An 18,813-nucleotide genomic window follows, 5' to 3' on the forward strand; every position below is an offset into this window, starting at 1 on the left:
AGTTGTCTTTTCTGTATCGATCACCGAGAGGGGAAACCAGGGCACTTCCTGCATGTTTCATATACCAATCTACTCTGCTGCCGATTAATTCGGAACACCTTTTTCGTATGAATCGCCGCTTAGCATCCACCGCCTTATACAGCCGAGAGGGGAAGGCACATCTCTCGCATCTTCCATGGGTAGCCTCTATGTTAGCGATCACCGATTAACTTGGAACGCCTTTTCCTTATGAATCGCTACTTAGTAATATTACATGTAAAGAACTACTTAATGCTTATAATGGTATAATAATAAACAAATGTATAATAGTTGTATATCATTGTTTAAAGTTTATTAAATCGTGGAAAAATAACATAACCTCTTAAGAAACTAACTACAGTTGGCACTCAGGAATGTTAAGAACACCACTACAACTGAAAAACAATCATGAACTTTGGAGAAATATAACCTCACTTTCGACGAAATAAATTGAACTTTTAATTAAGATTGTGGAAAATTTAGGGCTTCTTCCGCAGATTTTTTTATTGAAGACGGTTCGTTAAAGTGCCCTCTATCCATTTCTATCAATTTCATGATCGTACCTGGGGGGCTTATTAGCGTCACGTAACCTCTTTCATGTAACATTTACCTGCAAAATTTCATTCAAAGCGGCCCATTCGTTTTCGAGATATCGTCCTAGCGGACAGGCGGACAGACGGACAAACATCGCAAAATTATGAAACTCACTATGAGCTCGTTAATAATTTACATGAAGAGAGCTCAACTAAACTTGCGTGTGGTGTAAATTGACCTGAAATAAATGCATAAATGTAGTCGCTGGGGGCGTAGTGCACGGAAACTTAATTAACTTTAAGCTTGACGCACTTGTGTTGTGCGCTTTAATTATTAACTAAAATTTTGCCCTTGCGAAGTTAATGCGAATGTTTGCACAAATATGCTAGCAGTGAACGTAAATTATATTAAGTTTAGCTGAAAGGATTATTTCCTTTTGATTGGTTCTCTTCTATAAATTATATGTTATCATATTATGAACATAAATTGTGGTATTTTAAAGAAATGTGTGTTGATTTTGGGTAGTTTTTCCATTATAGCTGTGGGTAAGATCAAGATTGAATTTTAAATTTTGGTTTTGTAAACCGCAAACCATTTCACTGCAGCTGCCAGTGGGGGCGAAATTTCAAACCATAATACCAGTTCGCGTTCCCGTCGTCAATTAGTCCTGAGTACTACCACTTATCTTGCGCTCGTAGTAGTCCGAAAGTTCAGGACTCAGTCAACGAAAAAAGAAGTCGGTAACTTACCGGAAAACCTAAAATAACTGTTTTGCTATTACGATACTTTAAAAACGCGTAACATTGGGTTATATTGTATATCATGCTGGCTTTGCGTCGTGTGTCGCTTAGATTATTTTGTTCAAATGATGGCCTACGAAAAATTGGTTCTTACTAATGCATTGCCTGAATCAAGAGTGTGAGTCATATCTAACATAAGCTTTCGAAATTACAAAAGCTGTCGTCAGCAGCAAACATCTGATCGCTTTGCCGACGATTTCCTTGTGTTAGTTTCTGTTGAACATTTGCGGATTATCCATCAACATATAATTGGACTGCGCGTGTCAATGATAAGCGCGGATACTGCAGGTGAGAGCGAAGGGAAAACTAAGAGGGCGAGCTGTAGGTTACGGTTACGAATCTGATTGGTTCGTTCAATTTAATTTGAATGTGATCGCGTACGCATCTGTTGAAAGAACCAATCAGATGCGTAACCATAAGAGACAGCTTGCCCTCTTAGCTTTTCCTTCTCTCTTCCCTGCAGTATCCGCGCTTAGAATTTACACGCGCAGTCCATTTATTATATGGGATTATCAAATAACCTAACACACTGTTGTCAGATCCATGCAATTCTTTACGAACGAACCTGTAATCGGTTGATGTACATGATGAAAACGAAATAAGTAAGTAAACAATTTTAAGCCCGTCCGAAGGTTAATCACAAAATAATTTAATATTCGTGCCAAATTATCTGCGTACAACGTTTACTAATAACTTAAGAAGATAATAATTGTTCTTGACTGTTTTAAAAGTTAAAGGCATTCCAATTTCTCAGCTTTTAATTAAGCAGCTCTTCCGTTAGAAACTTTATAATCACATTAAATGTTGACAAAACTTTGCTAATTACGTTACAATGTTTTTGCAAGAGAATACAATACATCCTATCGATTTTTAGTCACTTCTCATTTTACACGATTTAATTTGTATTTCTATTCCCGGGAATATATTGTACTAGTTACGAGAGTTAGGCAGGATACAGTATTGCGATAATTGTAATCGGTTTATGTACGTACATCCCCTTTAAGTAACCGGGATTACAATTTCCCTCAGGATTTTGCTTTTTGCAACGTTTTTGTTTTCCTTGATTAATTATTTGGTAATTGTATTAGTATTTTTCAAGCACGATTACTCGTGAATTATTTATTTTTAACTGTAGAAGGCGCATCTAGATTTTTATTGTTGGTGTGTTGCTAGTAAAATGATGAGGGATGATTGGAAAATGAAGAACCGTATTTGATATGTACCGACATCAGATGGGAAAGAAATGAATTTTATATTTACTATGTATTCGCTTTCGGTTTTTATAGTAGATTATATCAAAAATTCCTTTGCGAATTTTTAAGGCTCATGTAATATTAAAATACATCGGTTACTCAAGGATCCCTTTAGTGTCGCAAGAAACTTTCATGTTTATAACATATGTATTGGCAACTTTTCGTGTCGACAACTGATATTTTATCGTTTGCTTCAGGATGGGCGATAGCTTCCGAAGAAAGAGATTGGAAGTACAGATTATCAATTTATTACGCAAAACCGCAAGATTCGGGAACGTTCACGTGCTCAACACCTCGAGGGGTAACAAACAGCATATCGCTTCACGTCGCCGGTATGGATTTATCTTACAGCATACAATATGCATGCGGTACGTAATCTAATTTTCTTTTCGCAGCCGTACATTGTGGCCCGATTTCCGTCTCGAGCATGCATCTTACTGTTCGAGTTGAGGGCACAAGATTGGGGCACACGGCAATTTTCCAATGTCCTATTGGATTTAAAGTTAACGGAAACGCTAATCTCACTTGTCAGGCTTCAGGTAATATTACACAGTCTGTAGCTTTAAACAAATTTTACATGAAAGCTCGTCTCCGGTTCACGTTTGGCGTTAGAGTAAATAAAGTACATTCAACGAAATTCATTTTACCTTCCGTTATTCCATTAGTACAGTATTTCAAATTCTCCTTTGGGAATTTCTCCTGGAATTAGTGGATGCTAGTATGTTGTTTCTAGTTTGATCTTATATATTTGTATGCAAGTGTATGATAAGAACCGAACAGCTTTTTATTACAGACATAAACATATGTCATAGTTATTCCATACGAATTTATTACATCTAAATAAATCCAAAAAGACGGCTTGATGGTAGGATCAGATGACAATGATTTTATGGTCAGTCCTACGTTCAGGACTATATATATCCAGCAAAATGCGCATTAGTAACGAATCCGAAATCTTTCAGGCAAATGGTCGTCATCAGTGCCATCTTGTGACCCAGTACGTTGTCCATCCTTGGTAACTCCTGGTGCTCTAGACGAACCCCATGTAAAAGTGATGGAGCACAACTGCAGCTACGGGGGACGCGCCGTATTCAGTTGTGCGTGGGGTTACCAACTCGTGGGGCCTCCGGGAGTCGAATGCGAACTCGACGGTAACTGGTCCGGACCAGTACCGAAATGCTTACGTAATTACATCACCAAAACGCTTACTTATCATAACCAACGGCTTTATTGCAGCAATCCAATGCTCTCCTCCAGTCATACCCGTAAACGGACACCTCATCCAATCCGAATCCGCTGGAATGGACGGCGGAAGGTACGCCGTTGGCAGTCTCGTCCAGTTTGCATGTCGAGGCGCTCACGTACTAGAAGGGGAACCAAGCATAATTTGTACCGAAACTGGGTACTGGTCGCATCCTCCCCCATTTTGTAAGTTACGTATCTCACAAAAATAATTGTTAGCACACGCACCCATTTAGGTAAACCGAGATGTCCGTATTTGGGCGAACCCGAGAACGGAGCGGTGGTACCTTCAAAGTTTGCGTACGAACCCGGCGATGAACTTCAGGTGATCTGCAATCCCGGTTTCGAATCGCGACTAGAAGCTCGACCGAAGTGTCTCGCTGACGGACGATGGTCGATGCCCTTGCCCCAATGTACCATTTACTCTGAAATATAATTGAAAACGGACTCACTGTATATTGTATATATGTTTGTGATATACTTAATTACTTTTAAATATATTTTCTTTTTTATGATGTATAATAATGATCTGATGCCGAATGTCTTATCGTAGATTTGAATATCAATTTTTTGAACAAAATAAAAATATATTGTGACAAACATTACAAAATGTATGCAGGAGTCGCTACAAACAACGACTGTGTTAAAGAACAAAATTTTTGTAAAAATAGTGCAATATAATATAGAAATAGAGTATTGTCCAATGAGTCTACTGCCTTCGGAAATTCATATAAAATAGTTCTTTATATTAACTGTGTAAAATAAATATCAATAATTTTTAATTGCTTTTATATCTAGCAGCACGATATTAATTCATATTTACCTTCAATGATACCTTGCATCATATAAAATTATAACAGTATCACCTAATAATCAGATACACAAGACTTATTCTACTTTTTTTTAAGATTCATAAAACCAAAATCTAGTCATTAATAACGGATCAGAAGGTTTGTAGCATTAAGTTGTGTTAAGACATCTGTTTTTGATCTCGGTTATCGAGATACAAGTCACATGGAAAGCAAGCTAAATCTTCTAGGTATGTACAAGAACACGTAAAAAACTTCTACGGTTCAATTTAGACAAAACAACTGGGAAAATGATAAATAGCATGAACACAAAGAAACACATCAAAATGGCACGGCCCGGTTCCAGCATCCACCTTTAATTTAACACGAAAAGTGCAGGTGAGAATTCAAGCAATATTCATGGTAAAGTCGATTAACACACTAGATCCCACATACTCAGCCGAAGATATGTTAATTACAGGATCCCCCTTTTTGGTATTGCTTACGCACCGTGTCGGTCAGCGGGCACGAGAGTGGAAGCAACATGATACAGCGAAGAAGCGGAACTGTATGAGGTACTTCCTCCGCGGTATAACGATTAAACGACTCATATAGGGCAACATCAGACTGATAATACACTTCCACGTGAATACCTAAAGAAATAGTTAATAAAAAGTATAAATGCGCAACCACCTGTACATTATAAACAAACAAACATCATTCTGCAACGTCATGCTCCAATAAACAAATCAAAGCCTAATGTAAAATGTAAATAATTGCGACGTGAAATTTGGAGATGCAAGAAATAATAAAATGTTTCTTCCCTATTACCGGCTTTATGGTTCAGTGGTAGAGCGTTGGACTATATATCCGGAGGTCGGGTGTTCGAACCTGGGTTGAGGTGAATTTTTCATCTGTGGAAGAGATGGGAATTATTAGTTCATTTGTACAAAATTCGCCATTTTAATTAATCTTATTTGTTTACGAAATCAACAGTACACTTGCAGCAAATAATTATCTCATTTGTGACACTTGTTTACTTTCTGGTATTCTTTTGTTTTTTTATTATAGCAGCCTACTCCGATGTATAAACACGTAATTAATTAATGAGTAGGTACTTTTGTGAAAAATATTGAATAACATAAAAACTGCGGGGTTTAAGGACAGGGCACCCCTTTTTGAAGAGACAAAAGACAATCGAATGGCGAAATAAAATAGTGGTAGTTCCATTTGAAAAAGAATAGTTATAGCACTTTGAACAAATGGCATTGAAACAAATAAAAATATGCAGGATGTTCTATTTAAAAAGATCAGTTATTTATTGACATCGTAAAAATGGAACACTCTGTACATTCAAAAATAATTTCTGTAGATCCGCAACCACCAATATTTTTTACCAGGTATCAGCTATGTAGGAAAACCCGACGCACTGTTGCAGGACCCTGTATGTAGTCAAAAACTATAATATTGAATCAAAAAATTTTTGTGGCTCTTTATAAACTGGGAAATTTTGTAAATTGTAATTTTTGGCTCTCCAGTTTCGAGCATGCTGCCGGCTACTCCGAATTAGGTTTTCCTGCAGTTTTCCTAATTCGTAAGGTAAATACCGGAATAGTATAGAATAACTTAAGACCTTCTGCAGAGGCACGTCTAAAAAGCATTATGCGGGTCACTCTGTAATTGGGCGTAAGCCTGTTGAGTAGGCATGGGAATTTTTTTTTATATATCGATAGGTATCGATAGTTATCGATATATCGAATAACAATAGGTAGAGCTAAAAAAAATCGATATATCGATATGTCGATAACTATTGATACCTATATCGGTAACTCTTGATATAACAATATGTCGATAACTATTGGTACGATAAGATTATGTTATTGTTGAGATTTCAACGAGGGCTACTATTTTTATTAATAAAATCCATTTTCGGGTTTACTCTCGTGTAAAATTACTATTTTTAGTTGCGCGGCGTTTCGGAAACTTAACTATGCTCCATTTCTCAAGAGAAGCGCTACGTCATCATCCATGCCAAATCCACGCAGTAATAAAATCTTTAAAAATTAGATCTTTTCTTCTTCAGCAACACACCATCTGGACACTGGCCATTATACTGCACCAAACACTATGAAAGAAACGATAGTTTCCGAATTTCGCAAATATGAAATAAAATACTTATCGATAAATAAGTAAAATATATCGATAGGTAAGTACCCGATACTTATCGATAGGTGAAAACAGTTATCGCCCATCCCTAGCGATAACTATCGACATATCGATACCTATCGATAGTGTTCATATATCGATAGTATTCATATATCGATAGTATTCATATATCGATAGTATTCATATATCGATAGTATTCATATATCGATAGTATTCATATATCGATAGTATTCATATATCGATAACTATCGACATATCGATAAGTTATCGATATATCGACAGTTATCGATATTTCGATAATTATCGATAAGTATCGATATTTCGATAATTATCGGCATATCGATAAGTAAAATATATCGATAGGTAAGTACCCGATACTTATCGATAGGTGAAAACAGTTATCGCCCATCCCTACCGTTGAGGGCCTAGAACAAGAGGGACAATAAATAAAATTTAAAAAAAAATTAGTTCAATAGCAGTGGCGCAAGGCGCGCTGTAACGTCGTTACCAAAAACTTCGAAGCAGCTTAAAGTGTAGGTCTCTGCTGTTTAGGAAAATTTTTCGAAATTAAAAAATTCCCTTTATATGATTGTTTTGTCCGTCCGTTCGTCTGCTCCTCGTTTAACTCGAGAACGAAAATAGACAGCGATGTTAAACCCTCGCCAATCTATTTCAACGAGTTCAAGGATCAGTGCTATTGAATGTGAGCCGGATTAAAAGTCCTGTTTCCGAATACGAGCCGATTTAATTAGGTTCGGGCGGTGCGCGAATAATTCCCCTACTCAAAATTGTATGCGATTCTTCGTGTCTTGTTTTATATTAAGGTAGTTTACGAAAGGGCGCAATTTTAGTGCTTTCCCTAGAGGAGCCATTTGGGCATGCTAAGGCAATTGACTCTTGCTATATGAGTAATAATCGAGGTAATAATTATTTATGAGTATCACCAGCAGAGCAACTACCAACGGCGTGTTCATCCAGCACAATAGCACTCATTTAGTCAATAATGCAACGCAATCATTTAATTACTCAGTATGAAACAAACTAAAGACAAAAAGACCTGAGGGCCGAGGTTGGTGTCCGAAGAAACGGTTCACCCACTCGATTCATTCGATCGTAGAAAAACCATCATCAATTGCACTTTTGCTTTGCTTCTGAGGGATAATGGGGTTCTCCGCTCTCCCCGCTTCGACTAAATTTCCCGCATTTGCTGCCAGCCAGCTAGCCAGCCGGCTCAAATGATTAAAAGCTACCTTTGACACAAATTTGCAAAGATGCGTTAAAAATGAAATAACTAATAAGGATATTTAAGTGAGTAAGTTGGAAGAAAATTGAGAATTTCTATGTTCAGACTCTTAAAATCAAGCCATTGAATCTATTAAAGGTAGATTTTCAACAAAGTATACAGATTTCTGTATGGATCTTTCCCTTTTAAATTCAAATACTTTCCCTGATAATAAAATTGTAGTCTTGCCTAATCATCTACTGGAAAAACGTTGCGAAAAAATGCCGGACCTCAGGGGCGGCTCTCTATAAAGAGCCAAGGAGCCATGGCACCACCTCAAGGAACCTGCTAATTATCAATTCTTAAAATATAATTAACTATTATTAATTGTGCTCACTAGAGTACGTAATTGTGTTTTAAAACCTTAAAACAAAAAAAGTAAATGATTTGATAAATTAGGTACCAAGAAAAATTCATTTGTGCTTATCCGTGGACTTCAAATACGGTCGAGCCGTGCCAAACTGAAACTGGCTCGTATTTTCCTACAAGTGTGGACTTCCGCGGGGAGTAGAGGGGTGGGAGGAGCGAAACCGAAGTAGCGTTTTATACGTACAACTTGAGCCATCAGAAGTTTGGCTCATAAGCACAATTGAATAATGTGTGCGTGTATTACTATGCTTTGCGCCGTTTTCCTTGTTTCAGTCGTGATAAGTCAAACAATTTTTTTTACTTCTGTGTAAGATTACACTTCCCGGATTAATTGTTACGTAAAATACACAAATTAAAAAATCATTTAAATAAACCTTTTTCCATGCATTCTCTGGAAAATAGACTTTAAATAAAGCAATTAAGCAGGCCGTTACCGGACTTAAATATCGTTAAAAAACGAAATGTGTCTGAATCTTCTTTAAGAGGACCACACGACAATAGCGATAAATCCGAAAATAAAGGAGTAGGTATTCAGGGAATTAATAAATTTCGGGTACCTACTTGTTTAGATAAAGATTTGAATAGTTATTTGTACAACTATTGCTGAAAATGATACTTCGGAGTTCGGCCTCATTAATACAACTGCAAATAAAATGTTGCTATTGTTTATAGATCAGACTAAACGCCATGGAAACGGATAGTACAAATCGTGAAAAAAGTAACACTTTCCATACAATTTTTTGTCAAAAAAATCCGCTAATTCTCATCTAAAACAACACAAAATGAATTACTGGAATGCATGCTTGAAGTATACTTATAATAAACAAGCCTCCAAAGAAATTAAAGGGGCTAGATTTGTTTCCGTCACTTGCATTATAAATATTCGAATTATACTCAAAATCTAAATAACTGGAATAATATGAAAACAAAAATTTGTAACTATTAAAATAATGGGGAGGAGGGCACAATTTGGCACTACCTTCTACGCAGCTTACGAGCCGCCACTGCCGGACCTGTTCGATTACGAGAAGAAATTTTAAGATCTTGTCGGGGGCAACCACAATTGAGATTTCTTGAAAAAAAAATGTATAAAAATTGTCAACCGTCCACCGCATTGCTTCCGAACGATGCAGATAAACAACAAAATGTAGATATCTCTAAAAATGCCGTTTGTGGTAGTTGTCAAAACCTGTTTTAGATGCTGTTAGAGTGCCAGTACCAGTAGAATTTATATCAAGAAACATTATAGCGAATATTCGAGAAATTCCGAGGCGCCATTAAAGAAGAAGAATCGGCGATAAAGAGCGAAGACAGATGTGACGCAATTTTTCCGGGAAATACGACGTGTTTGTTAGAGAACATTCTAGAATACTCGGGAACCTCCAGAAAGAACGACGTTTGCTATATAAGCAAATCGAATTGCGTTTCTATCAGTCCCAATTTCAACGCCGTAGAAATGAATAGTTCGCGCTTATAATTACTGTTATAAATTAATCCATTTTAAGACTTAACAGATTGTGTAACAATAATCTAGAAGCATTTATGTTGTTGGGAAATAATTATCAACAATCAGTGTTAGAAAACGCATAAATGTTTGAAATTAGGGCGCACGGAGTACCCCCTCCCCCACTCGCTAAGTGGGCCGATATATATTTCACGGACTGGTTTATGGTTCCCCATCCACCCCTGATCGCGATCGAATAGGTAACCTATAAGAAAATGCAACAAAAATCGAGAACTCAATTTATGAAACGTGTTGAAAAATGCCGATAAAGACTAGTAACGAAGAGCTGATAGAAGTAAGATAAATCACGCCACTTTATTAAGAATTACTTACAGGAGGACAAACTACCAAAAAAAATAGCATGCCTCACAAGTCATAGAAAATCGTCTAGTCTTAGTTAGACCGAAGAATCAATATTTCTGAAGGATTATACCCTGGAGTCTGACTCTCCAGGCTGGAGATCTAGCAGAAGTGAAAAAAATTACGCCAGTTTGATTATATTAAGAGGTATAGTGGACAAACTGCCAAAAACTAGAGCAAAGACTTTCCTCTAAAATATCTTAAAAAGTCGACTTGTCTAAGACTGATTAAAAATAAAATTTTCTGAAGGATTATAGCCTGAAGAATTGGCAGAAGTAACAAACATTAAGCTACTTTGTCTATATTATGAAATCCAATGGACAAACTATTAACTACCCCTAAAATTAATGGAAAATCCATTCACGACGATATGTGGACGTGGGCTACTTGTACTGGAGGTATGCGCTGTTGCAATATCACCAATTCTCGGCTACCTTTTCGCTGCTAGCTTCACCTTGATCCTATCACACTTCAAAATATACCTACTACACATGCGCCGAAAGAACATTCGATCATTGGTGTTTGTTATAATTCTGTTGTGTTGCAAATATTTTTGTAAATAAATTGTTCACAAAAAATGAGTGATGGGAACTCCAGTCATACGTGGGAGGAAAACTGTGCTAAACCTTTAAGACGTCCAAGTTCAGTAAGAGCGAATAACACGACTAATGGAAACAACTCCAATGGACAGGAAACTGAAAACAGAAATGGTCAGCGAAATTCATCTGAACTCGTCATTGTACAGAACAGCAGATTATCTCCGAGGGCCCCCGAATGGTATCCGGCAAATTACAAACAACCCAAACGTGCTCCACACCAAGCCGCCCAGGACCGTCTACTACATCTTAAGCAACACTTGAACAAAAAAAATGTAAACACGTCCGAAGATGAACCAAAAGTGGAGCCCGAAGACGGTGAAGATACAGAGTGTCGAGCAGTTGAAATCTTAGAGAATCTAATGCAAAATCTAATCAGAAATCCGGCGCAATTTCAGGACATTTTAGGCTCATTTATTGAAACGTTAGCCCCTTTCTATATGGACTTTCAATTCATAAATTACATTACTGAATTAATCGTGGAGAAGGTAAGAGACTGTCGTACGTATTTCGACCTCAATCGTCCATTTTAGGTATTAAGTGATCCGAATTTCCGGTATAGCGCTGTGAGATTATGCGTTGTAATCCAATCGGAGTGTGGATTGTTTCGATCGGCTTTATGTCTTCTCTGCCAGAAAAAGGCAAATAGGAATAACGACTTTAATTTAACTTTGCTCTTGGCGGAGTTATACACCCAACTTGATTATGACACGATTTACGCCGACTTAGTGATAAATAGTTTGATAGGTATACTCAAGAGCTACGATGAGAACAATGTGAAGGCAGCTTGTCAAGTGTTAAAGGTAATTATGATTTATGTTTCTTTTGGCGAGCAATGTGCCACTTATATTAATAACATGTGAAGTACAGTGTTTTATGAGCACATTCACATTTCACATGCTTGCCAAACCTCAGCAAGCCCTCTGACGTGCTGATAAAGCATTTGACTTGCAAGTGCTTGTAGCCGATCTGTCATGTGTCGATGTTTTGGTGTAAATCAACGGGAATTTGCTTCAAGTGCTTGCGATGTTGTTAAGCAAGAAACAAAGATAAGAGGACAATGTTTGTTTTGTACCAACATAACCACAAAGTTTGACAGTTAGAGGTAAACTAGTAACTGCACTAATTGCACAAACAGTACACCTTTTCCCCATTCAAAGAGTTCAGATAAATTATTAAACGTTATCCAATAAGTTATAAACCATAAAATGGGCTAAAAATCATGCAGAAATCAAGCTTTCTATTTATAGAAATAAACAAATCCTCTCATTGTCAAAAACGCTACAGCGTTGCCAACGTTGCCGCAGTTAAACATAATACAATTTCGTATAAGCTGTTTCATTTATACTTATTAATTGCTTGTTTTTCATAATTCGTATAAATATCTAAAAATCAATTTAGATTCTTCCAAATATATGTGTTATTAATATCATCTCGTGCAATGAGACTACTCAATGACCATTTTGCCAAACTGCACCAATTTTCATGTAAATTTGAATTTAGGTTCTACTTACGCTCGTCCGTAATGGCCTTGTATTAGGGGTAGCTTTGTGCTGGGAGGTGCATGAAAAAGGAATGGATTGATGGAATTTTGTTCTAAAATACTTTTCGACGGAGTCCCAAGTGATAGTGTCAATTTTTGAACCAAAACCCCCACATTTTCTGATGGTTTTTAATGAATAAAAATTATTCTTATTAAAAAAATTGTAGCTTATACACAAAAAAGGATGGTGTACTTATGGTGTATAAACCCAATACAAGTGGAGTAATTGCTGGTTGAAGGGTACTTTTTTGTTTTTTATAACAACCCCAGCATCATAAAACTGAGTTGAAAATAATATTGGTCCCTATTTTTTTTTGAGGGAAAATATCTGAAAATCGCCCCTTAGTTAACACCTCAATTGCAACATGCTCTATAGAAGTTTTACAATAGTGCTTAATTTTGAAAAAATTTGAGCTTTCTCGGCTTTTTCTGCAATTTTGCAAAAAAATTACAAAATAACAAAAACTGTTAATGTTACGCAAAATTTTATGGAACTCGAGCACAAATTTGTAGGTTTTGCTGTTCTGAAAGTTTCAGATTTTTGTATAGGATAAACATGGCACTTTCAACTCGAACCCCTTCAAAAATAATAAATAAATGCTGAAAGAAAATTTTTTGATGTTGAAAAACCTACATGTTTTTTGACGGACTTGATTGCGTTAAAACTACGCGACTAAGGGTTAAAAAATTCGTTAAGCCGCTTGTGAGCAAGAGACGAAGAGTGCACTTTCAAGTATGTTTTTTCGTTTTAATATGCCCTTGTGGACATTTCATCACTTTTTTTTTTGAAAGTGAAAGTGCACTAAAAACCTCGCTCGTTCGGTGCTTTAAATGAGCACAGAAAAGACGTTTAAATCTCGGTTTAAATGATCCATTTTTCAGTACAAAATGAAAGCTTATTAGATTTTCTACAAGTTTGATTATATACATCTTTAGGAACAAACAATCCTCGCCCATACATTTTAGGGGTAAATCGTTACAGTAAAACTTGTACAGCTTTAAATTCCCTATAAGAATATACAGTGTCCCAGATCGCGTGGGATTGCATGGGTAACTTTCTTATTATTAAAGATAGAGTATTGGTTAATGGACAGTGTTTTGCAGTTTTAGATGCTTATTTAAAATTTGCTTGTGGAAATTCAAAATGTCGAATAGGTTGGACGTAAATTCAAAAAAACTAAAATTGGTCATTTTCTTTAATGTCATATATCATTAGATCAATAGATTTTCTTTTGTTTTTTTTAATTCATCACTGACTACTTGATTAAAATATAAAAACCGTTCATATAACTGGTATCTTATTTTCAATCTTATGCTATGATAACTCGTTGAAAAGAGAATTAAAAAATCTATCAAATAATCTAAAAATCCAATGGCATGGTGCCTATTTAACTTTAGGAAGTTGGTAAATGTTCCTCAAAGGTAGCCATCTTGAATTTTTTTTGACATCAATTCTAAATTAGGCGTATCAAAGACAAAGACAGTAACTTTTACATAAAACTCTTATACTTTCGATGATATAAGACATTCAAGGAAATGACCAATTTGAGTTTTTTTGAATTTACGTCCAACCTATTCGACATTTTGAATTTCCACAAGAAAAGTTTAAATAAGCATTTAAAACTGCAAAACATTGTCTATTTAACCAATTCTCTATCTTTAATAATAAGAAAGTTACCCATGCAATCCCACCCGATCTGGAACACACTGTATATCATGTTAATTTATATTGGGCACGTCACACCCTACAGCCCTTTTAAGATTTCAACGAAAAATCTTGATTTTACAATTAAAATAAATAATAGTTTTGAACCATTTAATGGCTCCATTTCTCTACATACAGGGTGGTGCACGGTAAGTGGGAACATAGGGATTTAACATGGGAAATTACTTTTATGCAATATCCTGCCCTCCTGTACATGTTACAGAAAAAACTGTAGAGATTAAAGTTTAAAGTTGTTCAGAATTAAAAGGTGCATACCTCGGTGCATACAAAACTGTTTTTACATGTTTTATTAAGCTTTTGGTATACCCGCAAATTTAAAAATAAATTTCAACATTTCTGTTATTAGTAGCATTTTTCATAAAACAACAAAAGTCATGGCTATGTTAAATCCCTATGTTCCTACTTACCGTGCACCACCCGGTATACTCATATACAGTGTGTCCCAGGTAGAAATGACACCTCACGGAAATACACGTTTTGAAGCACTAGGAATCGGAATCAAACAAAATCTTGATGATGTCGGTTGGTCTGTACTCTCATTTCCGACTAAACGGGTGAACCTATTGGAATAAAATTTCGTACACATATTCTTATCTATAAAAGAAAGATCTGAAAAGCTTTTGGGCAGATTCACGTATGCGCAGGTGTGAATACCAAGCGGGGGCAGGTGGGGGCGGCGATTTCGAGGGGCCCACAGGCACAAAATATGTAGATCCGGCCCTGACTATGAGGAGGGGAAGGAATGTCTGGAGTTGCCGACACCTGTTGTCTTATCTCGTGTGCTAGTCATCCCAAAAACACTTCATATGATAAGTTTCCTGTCCGACCGCACGCAAATTAATGCGATAAACTATGATAAAAATCATATAATGTTTTTGACAGAAGCTGTTCAGACTGTAGGGAAGTTAATGCTGCACAGGGTGGTTAACCATTGGGATCTCCGTAACGGTGAGATAGTGTAGGTTAAATGGAGGCAAAGTTGCCCCTTTTTGTGACTAAAAAACGCATTTGAAATTTTTCAAAAATCTGAAAAATAACAATAAAAATAACTGAGATATTGCCGAAAAACTGAAACTATCAAATTTCGTTTACATTTTCCCTAGCCTAAATGGTCGGAAATGGACGGATCCCGATAGCAGCTTCTATGGGCACTTTTCTCCAGAGAATATGAATCTGTAGGGATTTGGTGGAACTTTGTTTTTTTTGTTCATGGGACCTCCCCCTCTTCACATTCCTGAAGAAATTGGAACAAGTATTTTTAGTTCCTCTGATTGCCCATTTTTAGTCTAAATTGACTGGACTAACAGTGCAGTCCAGGTAATTCGAGTTGGATTCCAAGTTGCTGACATAACATTTTTCATCATTTTTTTTGTATGGTTACAGTCCTAGGGGGTAGTTTTTAGGGATTGAAAATCATTAATTTATAGTAATTTACTCCTCAGAACGTCAATAAAAGGTTTATTTATTTAAAGATTTTGATGTTTTTTATAATTATGTAGGGGTAGTCTTCTCCCCAAAAAAATAGTAAGCGACCAACGGTACACGTTCACACTTAAAGGGTAAGTGGAATCTAAATCTAAATTTTCATGCAAATCTCTTGTTGACTTCCTTTCTGCCTGCTATTTTCTTTCTTTGTCTATCTTGATTTTTTTGTTCAATCTCTGACCCAGTTTCCGTCTACGTACTAGCCTCCTCCGCCATCGCTTTTTGCGTCTACTTGACACACACAGCCTTTTGTCTCATTTCCCTCCAGGCCTGTCTAAACCTCATTCTTGTTTCTCATCTCTCTCTTGCCTCTTCCTCTAGCTCTCCATCGGTTTTCGTCTTTATTTTTCTATCCATCTATTGACCCTTCGCCGACTTGCGAAGTGTTTTTTTCTCTCTTTGCTTTTTGTGTCTTTGTCTCTTTTCTCTGTCTCTTGCTCCCCATTCTTTCTTCATCTGCCTAATTCCTTATCCATTCTATACTTGTTCTAGCTCTTATTCCTGCACCTTTTCTTCTCAATGTCACTACTCCGTCCACGTCCACAAATTGTCTCGGTATTAAAACTTGAAAAATCGTAAAAACTAATTCTCATAATTACAATTCAATTGCAATCAATTTTATCCCTCCAAAAGTGCCTTTTTACATTTGTACTTGATCTTGTTTAATTTGCTAGTTGACAGGATTCGCCTTGGAAAACACCCATAAAAACGAGATAAGTGATATTTTCACAAAATTATTTGCCGCACGAGATCATCAGTTACTAGCAATAAAAAACTTAATCGACTCAGTCATATCGTTAAGGGAGCAGAATTGGGGGCGAACAACACCGAGCATAAACACAACCCACAACAGGTTAGTACATCTTCATTGTGTTGTACGCAATTTATGCAACTAACTCGTGCAGCAATCAGACGACCAACGTTGCGCACGATGGACCCGTATTCTACGGCCCGGATGGTCAAGAACTGACCGAAGAGGAACAGCAATTTTTAGACAACTGCTCAAGCCATTCGACTCAATCGGACGCAGTTACGTGAGTTTACAAAGCACGGCAACTACTTTTTTAAATTTAATTTAACCATTTTTTTTCCAAGTGACTTCATCGATGAGGACTGGTGGGATCCTGAAATGACGGACGAGATTATGGAAGCCTTTGAACAATTCATCATTAATGAAAACTGAAACTGAATGGTCATCGTGACCAATATAAATTATCGGTAAAATTGGTTGAGCATAGTTGCATACTTTTTCTACATCTTTTGTTCGTCTATTAAGAGTGTACTGTAGTCATTAAAGCAGCAGCCTCTGTATTGTTTAAGAGGATAGGTGTGGTCTAAATGTATGCGAACTATTAATATAAGGAAGTACCTAATTACAATTTTCAACATATTAAAAAAAAGTTATGTAATTACTTATACAAGGCCTGTACATTTGACTAGTCATTTAGTGACCACAGTTTTCCAAAAAAATTTATCAGTAATTCTCACACCATTAAGTTATTTTACTTTTAGTGTCATGTTCGAACCTTGCAGTTACTGCTTTACTAGCATTATCAGTGGTGTGTTGATCTATATACGCTTAGATTTTTCTTAAATATAGTTTGTTTAAAACTTTGTACTTTCGTTGTATAATAAAAATGTTTTGATATTTTCTTAAATATAGTTTGTTTAAAACTTTGTACTTTCGTTGTATAATAAAAATGTTTTGATATTAATGTGACTTTTGACCGGTTCTCAATAGGTAATTCAATATAAGTTCATTACCCCATTTATAAGTTTTTTTTTTAAATTCATGCTACAACTTTCCAGAAGCATTACAGTAAAGTACAAGCAGAGCTGGGCAAAATACTTTTTAAAAGTATTTAAATACTAAATACATTCAAAAAAGCAAGTAAATACTTTTTTATGCAACATAAGCAAATATTAAATACAAATACTTTAAAAAGTATTTAAATACTCCCAAAGTATTTAAATACTTCAGACTACTACAAAAGTATTTAAATATTTCCCAAATATATTTAAATACTTTTAAAAGTATTTGAGCTTTCAAATACAAATACAATGTTAAGAAAAGTATTTAAATACCTTTAAGTATTTAAAAACTTCAAATACTTCCCAGCTCTGAGTACAAGTGCTGCTTTGTTGACCAATTTTAGACAATTCAAATTTATCGAGGCCCAATATGCTACAATTTTCAAAACGGGCTTTAGTACTTGCACTAAACGTAAAGCAATTGCCAACGATAAATTCCTCCCAAATTAGGATCCTTCTAAATGAAGTTTTCGTGTACCTTGGTGCTCACAAACCTTATGGACACTTAATAAGACAGTATCTCCAATGCGACTTTGACTTGGAAGTTGATTTAGACTATTCCAAGGAATTACACAATCTACATAATGAGATGCCTTTTTGTCCTGAATCTCTTGTGCCGCCAAATTCTACCTCAAAGCATTAAATTTATAACTCGATCACTCACTAGTAGGCGGGGGACACTTTGTAACCCGAAGGCCCAATCTTCAAATGAGTATAACTTTTGTTTGAAAAGTTATTTTAAAAAACTGTTTGACAATTTTGTTCCGTATGTACACAACAAATTTGTCTTAATTAGGTTTTCCCAAGTCGTAAGGTAAATGCGGGTCACTCTGTAATTGGGCGCATGCCTGTTGAGGGCCCAAAACGAGAGGGATAATAATAATAAAATTTCGTGGAATTGTCTCTATTTTCGTTGTCCGACCAAGAATAGCAGTGGAACTTTTTGTAATGTTCAAAAACCCCCAGATACCAAATTTCCTCGAAATCAGAATTTTTTTTCGCACCCCCAAGCAGGGGTTCGCCCTTTTGTGGTAATTTTGCAAAAAAAATTTCAAAATCAGATAAGAGCATACCCAAAAACCTGGGGTGGCTCCCAAACGAAACACGTTGGTCCCTCGGTTTATTTGGAAAAAGTGCTCGTCTTGATCGCGTCTATCGCCCTTTTTTTTTTAACACGGTCATGTAACACCCTGTATGTGATGGGTGTTAATATTAGGAACACAGCAAACAAAATGGATATCCCGGGCCTTTTTAAATTAGCTCCCCCCTTCTTTTCAAACATATGGAGGCCTAATACCAGTAGCCTATCATCGAAGAAAAAAATTGATGACAAAG

The 18,813-nt window shown here is 36.2% G+C and overlaps 2 protein-coding genes across 2 annotated transcripts; both read left to right on the forward strand.

Annotated features, from left to right (window-relative positions):
• The first annotated feature begins 2,750 nt into the window (after positions 1-2,750).
• Positions 2,751-4,362, forward strand: LOC116174604 (locomotion-related protein Hikaru genki-like). Its single transcript, XM_031492545.1, has 5 exons — positions 2,751-2,937; positions 3,001-3,144; positions 3,568-3,789; positions 3,842-4,033; positions 4,084-4,362. The coding sequence occupies exons 1-5, from the start codon at positions 2,751-2,753 to the stop codon at positions 4,281-4,283; spliced, it is 945 nt and encodes a 314-aa protein (XP_031348405.1). The 3' UTR covers positions 4,284-4,362.
• A 6,432-nt stretch (positions 4,363-10,794) lies between these two features.
• Positions 10,795-17,316, forward strand: LOC116173832 (polyadenylate-binding protein-interacting protein 1). Its single transcript, XM_031491544.1, has 5 exons — positions 10,795-11,400; positions 11,446-11,715; positions 16,341-16,519; positions 16,572-16,700; positions 16,762-17,316. The coding sequence occupies exons 1-5, from the start codon at positions 10,894-10,896 to the stop codon at positions 16,847-16,849; spliced, it is 1,173 nt and encodes a 390-aa protein (XP_031347404.1). The 5' UTR covers positions 10,795-10,893; the 3' UTR covers positions 16,850-17,316.
• The last annotated feature ends 1,497 nt before the right edge of the window (positions 17,317-18,813 follow it).

Source organism: Photinus pyralis, unplaced genomic scaffold (genome assembly GCF_008802855.1).
Source record: "Photinus pyralis isolate 1611_PpyrPB1 unplaced genomic scaffold, Ppyr1.3 Ppyr1.4_LG6, whole genome shotgun sequence".
Lineage (NCBI taxonomy): Eukaryota > Metazoa > Arthropoda > Insecta > Coleoptera > Lampyridae > Photinus > Photinus pyralis.

Coding starts and splice junctions, on each gene's coding strand:
- LOC116174604 (XM_031492545.1), top strand. CDS start 2,751: ATGTATTGGCAACTTTTCGTGTCGACAACTGATATTTTATCGTTTGCT. Junction 2,938..3,000: donor CATATCGCTTCACGTCGCCG/GTATGGATTTAT, acceptor TTCTTTTCGCAG/CCGTACATTGTGGCCCGATT. Junction 3,145..3,567: donor TCTCACTTGTCAGGCTTCAG/GTAATATTACAC, acceptor GAAATCTTTCAG/GCAAATGGTCGTCATCAGTG.
- LOC116173832 (XM_031491544.1), top strand. CDS start 10,894: ATGAGTGATGGGAACTCCAGTCATACGTGGGAGGAAAACTGTGCTAAA. Junction 11,716..16,340: donor CAGCTTGTCAAGTGTTAAAG/GTAATTATGATT, acceptor TTAATTTGCTAG/TTGACAGGATTCGCCTTGGA. Junction 16,701..16,761: donor ACTCAATCGGACGCAGTTAC/GTGAGTTTACAA, acceptor TTTTTTTCCAAG/TGACTTCATCGATGAGGACT.